General features: G+C 37.2%; 1 protein-coding gene across 1 annotated transcript in view; it reads right to left on the minus strand.

The window, feature by feature from the left end:
• Positions 1–10,222, minus strand: part of IPCEF1 (interaction protein for cytohesin exchange factors 1) — a gene marked incomplete at both ends in the record, with an annotated part of 33,666 nt that extends 23,444 nt beyond the window's left edge. Inside the window, 3 exons of the mRNA XM_079550333.1 lie at positions 532–603; positions 3,161–3,234; positions 10,064–10,222. Coding sequence (XP_079406459.1) covers positions 532–603; positions 3,161–3,234; positions 10,064–10,222 — 305 coding nt within the window. The remainder of the gene's footprint in view (positions 1–531; positions 604–3,160; positions 3,235–10,063) is intronic.
• Between the last annotated feature and the right edge of the window lie 2,249 nt (positions 10,223–12,471).

Raw genomic sequence — 12,471 nt, forward strand, 5'->3', positions numbered from 1 at the left:
ATAGACAATTGTGGAAAGAAAATGTCTACTCTGGCATAAAGATTGCTTAACTGCAACATAGTTTGGCAGTGAAATAAATGTTTAGTTAAAATAAAAAACAGTTGTTTATATCTTTCTAACTATCCTTGTTAGCTGGCATGCTATTTTGAAAGCAAACAATATTACATTCAAGCACTAGATCATTTCTGGAGCAAAGCTAAGTACATTTTTTCCTCTCTTTCCTCTCTTCCCTTGCTTCTTCCAAGATTAACTTGCTAGAAATCTTTGCACCTCTTCAGCGGAAAGGAATTCCTTCAAATATTTGCAGTCTAGTAACAAAATTATACCAACTACCAGATACTGATTTCAACTCTATTAGTGAGCAAATTGGTAGTATATTCCTTCTATTTAGTGATGTGGAAAAATACATATGTATACTTAGTAATACCCTGAAGAACTTCATCAACAACTGCTCAACAGTGAGAGAATGAACTTTCAAAGTGTTTTCAGATGCAAGACAGGATGAAACAGGGCCAGTCACTCTCTACTCACGTGTTCATTTCCAGAACATTTTCTGCTGCAAAATAAAATGTCTTGATCTGTGGGTGGCTGATCTTAATAGCACTTGAAGGAAAAAAAAAAAAAAAAAAAAAAAAAAAAAAGTGAGATGAGGAAAACTTCTTTACATAAGAAAAAGTAGCTGAATGATTTAAATATTTTAAATATTTATTCATTCCACTATATTAATCCAGATCAGCTTATCCATCCATACAGTTATTTCCTTAAAATTCAGGATTATTTTTAGCTCATTTCCTAGTCCATGTAGTATTCAGTATGAAATCTATGAATAAAAAATGAAGAAATAAGGAATAAAACAAAGGCTTTCATTATGCCACCCCATAGTTCCATAATGTGCCAATATCTTGAATATATGTATTCCAACTCGAAAATAAAACAAACTTGAAAAAGGTTCATAAAAAGTGCCAAGGATGACCCAAGATACAGAATATATTCTGTGTATGACTAATCAAGCTAAGAACCACAACACATAGAACTAATGGTAAAAAGAAGAGAGGTATGATACAGTAATGTCACTCATAGCATACGCAGTCAAACAGGAACTGACGCTTTGCTGTTTTTTTCCATTATAAGTTGTAGGACTCACCAAAGAGGCAATTGGGTGGAAGATTTGAAAAAATTAAAATGGAGGTAGTGACTTGGATCTTTCTCCTATGAATGCTGTTACATCAACCTTAATGAATTCCACCTGGTGGAAATTACCGAAGGTTAATAAATACACTAACCCTCTTCTGACTCAGGAAGATTCCAATTGGTAAATTGTTTGGAGGATGGAGGAGCATTTTAAGTAAATAGCACTGTAAGTTTTCTCTTTTCATTTAATCTTTGCTAGGCACCTGCCTTAGGCCTATTCAGAAGGCAAGATATCAAGTTGGATTGCTTTTGTCTGATCCAGTGTGCTCATTCTTAAAGCTGCCTTGAGAGGAAAGCACCAATTCAGAAAAAAACATTTTTACCTCAAATGTTGACCAACATGCACCTCTTATATACTGTTCTAACATACTGTATTTTGATGCTCCTTCAAGAAAAGGAGAAAGAAAAAGGAAATTTACTCCTGATATCAACTGCTCTGTAGGTCACCAGCTACAGAACATACTTAGAAGAATACTTGGCAGTCATAATAGACATGTTAGGGGAAATAAATTAAATAAATAAACTTTAAAAAGCAGGATTGATTTCCTTTAGGAATCAAAATTCCTAAATCCCAGGAACCCAGCCTTTAGTCCCTGTATCTTTTTGCCACAACACTCAAGCTCCTGGAGTGCAAGAGTGTCTCTCTTGAGTGAAAGACAACAGGATCCAGGGTGACATATATTGCAGCACACAAAATTAGTGATCTCTGACTCCCTTTTGCATCCACATTAAAAAAAAAAAAAAGAAAAAAGAAAAAAAAAAGTAATCAACAATGTAACAGAGAATGATGAAGGATGGTGGAAAAGGAGCTAGCCAACTGAAACATTTTAGCAGTGTAAAATGAAAGAAAAGTCTTCAACTTTTTTTTTCCCACTGGCTCATTTCCAGCAGGGCATGATCTGTTCTGACTATATGTAATGTCCCTTAAACCAACACTGTTTGCGAATTACATGTGCCACACCCATTTGTAACACTCATTTGTTTCAGCATCAGACCATGCTTTAGTTGAATATCCATCAGTACGACCTTCCAGAGTAATTTTCCTTGTAAAACATTGTCTGGCTCTGAGACTGTATAGTTTTCTTACGTTCCCTGTGACATGACACTCTCCTGTGGAAGTACAGACTGTTTGGCAGAGCCTCAGCTGACCAAGCAACTCGGTCCTCACAGTCCTCCCCTAACTTACTCCATACCCAGAAAACAACAAACGTATTTTCATCTCAGTCACAGAGAGCCATCGCTACAGAACTGAAGGAAAACAATTTCTTTTGGTCCTGTGTTTCATGATTCAACCATCTTCCTTCTGACAAAATAAAATAGAGCTCCTAGTATTCAAAATTGTTGAACCCTTTAATCTCAGGAACACATACAGCTCAGCAGAGCATGTGACCAAAACAAAAAAGGCTTTGGACAGCAGCAACACTCCTCCAAATTCGTGAGGTGTACTCATAAACAGCTGAAAGTCAATGTTGCACATGGGGTTTGGAGGGAGTATTTTTAGTTGCGTTCACTGCTAAACAAAGTTTTCATTCTCTGCACAAACTGAGATTTTAAGTACATCCAAAAGTTGTACCACTGCAGTCTCACAAATAGTCTCCACTGAAATGTAAGCATCATTATTTGAATCACTGTTGAACTCTCCACTCAAGAGAAGGCATCTAAGACAGATTGTCATTTATTCATGAGCAGTGAACAAAGAAGAAGAAAACAATAATAATAGTAATAATAAATTGGCATACTGTTTTACTTTTTAATTGCAGTTTTAGTAGAACACATCTGCCAGAGAATTTTAAAAAATGTATTTGGTATATGTGTTGGGTTTTTTTCAGAAACACATTCAACATCTCATTATTTATACAACACAGAAGAGCTCCCCACAGTTTCAGTGTCAGGACGAAATACTGAAATACAGTACTTTGCATCAATGTAAAAAAAACCATGCAAAACTAGTGCTAAGTGGTAAACTTACTGCTTTTTTTTGCACTCCGTTGCTCTGTCCACACTGAAGTCTGGAAGTCTGATAAATCCTTCTGCTTTTTCAGCCTGCAGTAAATAAACAAATAAAGACAGATCAACCAATTGGCAAACTAACAGACTTCAATGTTTAACGTTATTTAACATGCAAGTGCTTGTTTTTAGCTTTTTTATACTATAAAAATACATTCTCATCACCATGGGGATACATTAACGCCCTATGTTTTAGCTATCTTTGAGGAAAAGAGCTGTTCCTACACCAGCTACCCTTTGTCCAAGTCCTGTGTACAGGAAAACCACCACTCTTGTCTGTGTAAGAATGTGAGAATAGGATTTGTTGTACACCTCCAAATATCAAATAATCTGAAGAAGGAAGAATCTTCAGCTCATATAACAATTCTAGGGTAGATTGGCCCACTTCGTGACTACAGGGTATTTTTTGTTTGTTTGTTATAGAGCACCCTTACCTAAGATGTATAATTATGCTGTAAGTCTAACCCAGAGTCTGAAACTGCGATGGGCAAAATCTAGGTTTTGATCAAACCAGGACCAAAAGCAACAGTTAGAGGAACCCAAACCCTATGCAGCAATTCATAATCACATGATATGCTTCAACAAAGAGACCAGCCAAGTGTTGTGAACATATGGAAAATGAATCAGTAACACCTCTGTTACTACCTATCAGCCAGACTCTGTCAGAGCAGTATCAGCAATCCTGAAGCTATTTGTAGGCCTCAAATCCATGTTCTTGCTGCCTACGGCTGAAACATCCTCTTTTACTACATCTATCTACATTCACCTAATCAGCCACAAGAGACAGACTGCTCCTAAGAGTGGCAATTATACAGACAAAATTCTGCAGCATATAGTGATATTAAACAAACAAATAAACAAAAAACAACAACAAAAAAGTACATTTTAAAATACAGAAAACACTAACTCCTAAATCAATTCATTACTGCTCCCAGCCTTTATCTTTGGCCACATTACAATTCTGAAAATGTACACTGAGTTAACAGAGGTAAAATATACACAACAATTACAAAGACAGAGAACAAATGAAGATGACTGACGGCAACTGAAGTCAGACTATGCATGAATATGAAAAGACTATAAAAAGATGTTCAAGACAAGCCTTTGATTTTTAACTCTTGAAAGTATAAATCTCTAAAAAGATTTACCATAAGGTAAATCAAAATATAAGAATCATTCATCTAGTTTACATGCATTAAACATTCATAACAGATTTATATTTTACATCTTCACCAGTAATAGCATAGCCTGCACCAGGCTAAACAGACATTCATGAGGAGAATAAGTTCACACACTATGTAAGTATTTATACAAGGATTTCAAGTGTTCAGGTTATGTACTGGGCCATTAAATCAGCTGCACTGAGTAACTCAGTGTGGGGAGACATCTGGGGTGCTCCCATTCATGCAGAGATGGGACTTTAACTTCAATCACTGGCACATTCAATGAGCATCTAATTTAGAAGAATACTCTCTTAAATTTTTCATGGGAATAGACATGTAAGCCTTGATTTCATTTACTAGTATTACTACAGAGAACTCTCCATTCTTATGTAGCATCTAGCATGTTCCAGTGGCAAAAAAAATTAGATGATGTTCAATGCATCACATTTCAGCTCTGTGTTAATGCTACCCATGATTTCACATTTATTTATAAGAAAATTTTCATGTTTCATTTTATATATGAGAGAAAGAAAGATAACAGCATGAATTGTAGGAACTACTTTTTTTTCCACTACTGGTTGCACCTCAGGTGTGCCTAGGTGTTTGACGTAGCTCCATTATTGTCAGACAAAAGGAAGGAGAGGAAAAAAAAATGGATATTAGTGTTATGGGTTTTTTTCCTTGTGTGTCATTACAGTCAGAAAGTAAAAATTTCTAATAAACATAAGGAAATCTTCTTGGGATAACCATAATATTTTAAAACACTGAAAGTGCAGAGAATATTTATTTTATCCAATATGTTATCTTTAACATGATTTTAAGTATGCTGTATTTAGCTCACATTTCAGTCAAGCTTCCTTAGGATTTTATTTCCAGGATGTAAAAAAAACCTAAAAGTTCAGATTAAAATAAAATTGACCTTCTTGCTATTCTGTCAGGATTTTAAAAAGAATAAGCTGTTACATGTTGTGTTGTTGTTGTTTGTTTTTACATATTTGCTTCACATACAAAGCTAGACTTTTTGCTGTTCTCCACAGTAGAAAGCAAAATGTCTGCAAAAAAACTGCCTTTGTAAATTCTTGGGACAAAAAGAGGAAAAACTCACACTTTTTCAGTATTTAAAATAAATAAATAAATTATATTAATTAAACATAATGAAGGAACCCAATGAAAGAGGTAAATAACATTTTTAGATTGCTTCTAAATATATTGTATGCATTTTTGTTTATTTAGGAGGTTTGGTAAATCATTTATTAGATCTTATTCAATATTTGAAGTGAATATAAAGATGCAAAACATTTTAAAAAATAAATAGTGCTGAAAAGTGAAAATCCCTAATTATGGCAGAACAGCTCTGATCTGCATTTCAAGGTACTCCTGATGGTTTCAGCCAGAGTTTTAGCACTGACCACAGAAGACCTCATGGTTGTTGGAGGAATAGTTCAGTCCTCAACATATTTAGACATATTTAGTCTTTTTTTTCTCTGCCACGTGAGACAACCTACAGAGCTGTGAATAATTTGTGTAATATATTGATCAGAGGTCCACTAAGCTCTCAGCACTATCTGCTGACATCAATGGCTTTGTATCATGCATGCAAGCATTTTCTGTGACTCAAAGGTGAAAGGTTCCTACTTTTAAATATCGCAATTATGCAGTTCCTGGCAAAGCTCTGTGAGCGGGGACCAATTTAATCTCAGTGAATGCAGAGAGAAAAACAAAGAGGAGTAGTGACAGCAGATCACAGCCTGCAACCCTTTGATTTCATATTCATATTTCTTTTCAGTTGTATCCCCATGACAACCATCATTAACACATCTTGCAAAACTGTGTTCAACCTCAATTCGAAAACCAGTCAAGTTGTCCTAAAGGCACGTGGAGCAGAGGAGTTTGGTCCTCTGTGCCTTTCCAGCCAGCATTATTCGGGTATCTGCAACAAGCACAAGATCAGCCAGGAACACAGGATTATACTGGCTAAACTTCACCCTTTGTCCTTTTCCATACGCAGAAGTACCAATTCCTTCAAGGTTTTCAATATGAGTCAACAGGAAAGAACTAAAACCACTGGGTGGACAGGATCACACATCATTCTTTTTAAACCCATTTCCAAGACACATGTGCCTATGGAGAGCAGTAGTGAAAAAAGGGAAGCAAACACTAAGAAAGCAGCTCTCCAAGGAGTCCGGTTTTCCTGAACACATCCACAAAATCTGACTGCTCAAATTCATTTTCTGATGTTCTTCTGTATCTCCCTTGCAAATTGAGCCCTTCCTTGTTTTCTCCTACACCATACAACTTTCCTTGCCTAGACTGTGGGAATATCCACACTGCAAATAGATTACAGTATGGGCTTATCTATCTCATATGATATCTGTGCATCATAAAAAGATCAAGTTTGTGTGGGAACATGTTTCAGAGAAGTCTACCCAGCTCTGCTGAGCCTACAGATGCCCTAACTTCAAGAATCTCAACACTTTAGATGGAGACTGAAAAGGTTGTTTGGATTTATCTATGTGCTCTACTTTCCTTTCAGTAGATTAGAAGGATGACCCCAGTGTCTGATTTCTGGCCCTTCTCAGCATTTTATTATTTGAGCTCTGGTCTTTTTTTTTTTTTTTTTTTTTTTGTTACGCTATTCTGAAAGAGCTACTGTCAGCAAATGTCACCCAAAGTGTCCTATACTGACTCCACCACTCTGCCTAATATGGAAGATCCAGAATTATTGTGAACCTAAGGCAGATTAAACCCAGGCAACAGAAACTTCAAGAGTTTCAGAGATTGCCTCAAGACAGACTTCACCAAGAACATGATGTCAGCTGAGGTTATCCACCCAAATCTGCAATAGCACGCATTCAGTTAAAAATTCCACCCACTCTTTATTTTCTCCAACTCCATCAGAAAAAAAAAAAAGGTTAGGTCCAGCACCCTGTTGCTATGCTACAGTTGCTAGTGTCTGGTTGACTGCAGTTTCTGCACAGGCACTAACAAAATATTCCTGTTTCTCACAGGAACGAAACTGGTCAGGCAGAGCTACGAGCAGTCAGCGTAACCCAGTTCACTTGACCTCAGCCCCGTCCTCCATCACTGCCTTTCACTCCAGACTGAGAGGCCCACCATGGGAAGTCTGAAGTGTGTGAGAAGCAGGGATCCTCCTTCAGCACACCCAGGTGTGCTGTGTTGGTTGCCCTGCTGTGACCGAGGATTAGCTCTACTGAAGATGAAGGTACGAAATGCAGGCCAGGTACAGAAGTAAAAAGAAATAACAAGCAAGCCAGTGAGAATGTAACATTATTTTTCCTTCATAATTCTGGAGGGAAAAATATTTCTGAAAATACAGTGTGTCAAATTCGCCTGTCAAATTCATTTCTGTGTTTCTGTGATCTCAGATATAACTCCTGCAGTGGTACTAAGCATGGTTCTGGTCTCATCAATTTAAGCAAGTGTATTTTAGCAAAGGACACCTCCCTTACTTTCAGCACCCTACAGTTACTGTGATTCTGCAAATGCCTGAATCTAAATTTGTGCAGAGGCTGTACTTTAAGTTGTCCTTTAGATTTTTAACATAAAATGGTGCGCGAGAGTCAGCAGAAGTTGAAAACAAACAGGTACTACCAGCAAGCACGCTTCCAAGAAGTACTGTGATAGGTGTAGCTGTGTGAGCTTTTCAGAGTGAATGTAACTTCCTGGAATGAGGCTGTCACCTGCTCTTCAACCTTGTTTTTTTGGGGACAGTCAGTGACAGCAGTGAAGGAGGTGTGGACTAAAAAGATGAATTCACTTAAGTATCAAATGCAGCCTTGGAGCACTGGTGTCTGCACAATCTTGGCGTCTCTGTATCCTGAGAGAAATTTACTAAAAGAAAAGGACGAAGAGAACTTTGCACTCTCCTCTTACCACCTTTCTCCTCCAAAATGGAATATATGCCGTATATTGTCTTATCATTGTATTTATTCTATCTTGATTACTCCTCAGAATCATTTCTGCCCCAACACTTCTCACATCTAACAGGCGTGTCAGTCAGCCAGCTCACCTTTCTGTTACAATTGCACTTGGGCTTGAAAGCAAGCTCATTCAGACTACCAAACACTACAAAAAAATAAAAACAACTCACAACCAGTAGAGTTGCTTTCACTTTACTCCAAAAAAAGAATACTACATATCAATTTTAAATACTATTTATTTTTTTTAAATGTCTATTAAAATTTTTATCATGATACAGTTGCAGCTAAAGGGAAAATAAGAAATACTCTTCATCAGAGAAAGGATTTTTTTTCTATTTTATTTGTACCTTGAATGAGATATGTTGCTAGATGTGGATATTGCTATAGGAATAAACTTGCTATAGGAATAAACCCATACAGCATTTAACTTTTTAAAATGCTCTAGAATTAATGTAGGTGTCTTTAATCTTTCATCTTTTGTAAAATGAGGGACATCCTCATTTTCAGCGTAGCATTTTTACATTTAAGAAATCTGAAGACCGTTCATAATCCTGCACTAAATCTTCTCATTTTCAACCAGTGATGTTAGCATCCCCCTAACATTCTGCACACTTCAATTCTGGGCTGTGCCAGTCTATCCTTAGAATATGATGGGAGATTTTTCAGAAGTAACAGTGCAAGAAAGTGAAATGAACAACAATATCTGAATCTTCCAAGGCACACAAAACATCAAATTTGTTCACGCAAGCTGAGCTATAGCAAACAGCCTGGAATAAAATCGGCTAATCCCTAGGACCCCCTGAGTCTTACACTCAGCTATAAGTTTCCATTGAAAATCCATCTGAAACCCACGTGAAACACATCTGCAGAGTGCCCTGAGTGCTGCAGCCAGGCACAGAATACAGCCATCTACAGAGGGGACTCCAGAGTTTCTCTGAGTTTCTCACTGTGACTCTAGTTTCTTTAATTGATTACATAAATTCAGGGCCTATTGTTCTTTGTCTCAGACTATTCTCCACTCACACTGTAAGTGGAGTAGGCTGTTCAGGCTGTATTAACAGAAAGAGAAATGCTATCTATGCAAGCTGTCCTGAGAAAAGCTCATCCCTTGAACCAAAAGATGGACCTTTTGTTCAAAATACTGTTTCTTTTTGACTTTTAGCATTGACTCGTTAGAGCAGGACATTAAAAAGCAGCAGAACATGTGAGCCTTTAATTACAGAGTTCCGGATGAGACATCAGTCAAATGAGATGTAAAGTCACTACAAAGAGCCATTGCAAATACCTGCAACCCTACCAGCTCAAACAGAGAAAAGCAATAAACAAACAAAAAAAAAAAGCAAGCAAAAAATAAAACAACAAATAGACAAATTAATCTCACATGGAAGCAAGTGCAGAAAGAAGCAGGAGATAGACCTCTCAAAATCAAGCTAGCTAGAAGTTAGGAAACATTCCTGCTCTGAGTCTTGGTAGCAACTATCTACAAACTGCACGACCCAAGAAAACCTTTCCAGATTCAAATGCAAGCAGTTCCTGCAAAGATCAGTTCTTCAAAGAGCAGAGCAAGCTGCAAATTAACAGCTCTCAAGTACTCACTGTACTAGAAAATGCAGTTTTCTGAATGTTTCATATTTATATAGACACTTCCTAGATGTCAGGCCTGAGAAACAAAGAATCTAAACTGTGACCCCAGCACCCCTAGTCTTGGTCCCTGCAGATGCCTTGTGTCCATTCCCAGAGCTGGGTAGACACAGTACTCACCAGCTGACTGCTGTACCAATATAACGATGACTCCTTCAGAACACACCAGAACTTTTTCCATTTGTTACCAATGAAAGCTCCTTTTTCCTTCTTTTTGTAGAGCCATCCTTGGCAATCAGCTTGCCCCAGTTCTTTACACGATATCCTCCGTCGACTCATTATAAAGAACCCTGTGCCAGTAAAAATACAGTATTATGTTTGTTTAAAAGTAAATTACCAGGAAAAATGCTGCTGACAATTAAAGATATCAGCCTTATTTAGTGATCTCAACAAGTCATCCAAGCATATCTTAAAATATACTTAGAAGTCTTTCTGTTTTGTAACAGCTGTGACAGTGATACACATGCATTTGAAAAGGCATTCTGATATGCATTAAAAAAACAGTAAACCATATATAATGCAGATACTAATTAATGTTAAGGTAACCGTACACAAGTTTTTGTAAATCATATATATACCTCTTAATCCTTTTAAAAGAAACATGCATGCATTTCTCTTCATGCAGCTGTGCTGAAAAGCAATACATCTATTTAAGTCGGGAGAGAAAACTATTATGCCAAGTACATGAAAACCGCTGGTGTGTGTGCATGCATCTGCCTGGTTCTACCTTGTCAATTTCCAGCTTTGAACGAATTAACATACCACAAGGATTTCGTCCAAAAAAACAGCATGCTGTCATCTTTATTTTTTTTTCCAGAATTAGTTCAAGAAACAGTAGTTAAAAAGCAGCCTTCTACCAGCCGAGCAGCAGTATAAAATCCTCACCCTCCCAAGATCAAGACATACTACGAAAATAACAGAAGAGGAAGAGAATAGAAAAAAAAATCTCTAATTACCTTGACTTTTCTTTTTTGCCTTCTGACGCAAGGGAACCTGTAAGAAATGCAGGAAGGAAAGAAAAGAGGAAATATCAGATTGTGTTGCAACATTTGTCTAGAAAGGGGAGGGGGATGCTAGAGAAGGATGTGGTGGTGATGCTGGTGGTGCGTGCAGGATGGAAATACATAAGTCGCTTGCTGCTGAGGGGATGTTAGTAGCTGAAGCAGAAAATGTGCTAATTAGAATTGATGTATGTGTAGTTGAACAAGAGCAAATGTAACTCTATTATACATGTGTCTGTCTGCTAGTGCTTCCTGCTTCACACCCACAGGCAGTATCTTTGCTATGTTCTTGTCTGAATTGCATTCTATGCAAAGTTAAAAATAAAAGTTAGGACTCCAGCATTTTAATGCTTCTAGGAGGGGAATTTACAAATATGCAGTGATAAAAAATACATGGCCAAGTTTGATTGTCCTTTAGCACGTTCTAAGCAGTCCTGAAAAAGAAAATCATTTTTCACTCCTCTTTACTTTGTCATATATATTTTTAATACAAAGACTGTATTTCTCCATACACAAGTAAGAGTTTAATAAATTTCAAAAAGAAAAGTAAATAAATCACACTAGTTTGGCAGATTATCCAAAACACAATGCATAAATACACCAGGGTCTTGCCATATAGTACATGAAAATATTACTCACTGCAAAAATAACACAATTGAATTACATTTACTCATTTGTAGTGTACAGAAAATGAAATTAAAACAGGAGACCAGAGACTGAGAAAGAGGTCATCAGAAATCTAGGATCTGGGTCTGAGAGCAATTCCTCTATCAGCAGACTGGCCGACTATAGTTAAAGCACTTCACTTCTCTTGATTTCAACCTTTCCATCTCCAGCATGGAAACAAAAAAATTCGCACCGTTTATTTTCTCAGAAAGGTTTTGAAACCTCCAGATGATGAACGCTAGATAAGGTGATGCATGGTTTAATATGCTTGGCCACAGTGTTGCTATGCAAAGCTGGTAACTACCTGATCCGCTGCAGAGCTACGCTAGGAACATTCCTAATGCAGTCTCCCAGAGCTAACAAGCAGCCTTAGAGCAAACAAAAGCCTTTTTCTTACTATTGTTGAAGGATTTGATAGCTCTTCTCACAGGTGAATTAAAAATGAGTAAAGCTACAGCATCCGGAAACAATATCACAAGAAACCACTGGTATCAGTACTTACAAGAGCTGGAGTGTTCTCTAACCAGTTATCCTTGCAGCATATATTAGAGAGCAGAACTGCATATTGCAAAGTCCTGTGCTTATCTGGCGCTTATTTGAGACGATCTGAGGCTTAACCAGGAATGAATAATCTCAGATTCCTGTTTAATCATCATATATTCTTCTCTCAGCTTGCCTATTTTTTTCTTAATTCTACCATGATCTCTCAGTCTCTCCAACTTCTCCATGACAACAGATGAAGAAAAGCAGCGAGAAAACACATCAGTTGTATTGGAACCTCCATTATTTTCCCATCCTACGTGGGCCAACTCTCATATCTTCAATTCAAAAAAAGTAATGCTTTATTTTAGGGCCCATGGA

This window comes from Tetrao urogallus, assembly GCF_951394365.1.
Source record: "Tetrao urogallus genome assembly, chromosome: 2".
NCBI lineage: Eukaryota > Metazoa > Chordata > Aves > Galliformes > Phasianidae > Tetrao > Tetrao urogallus.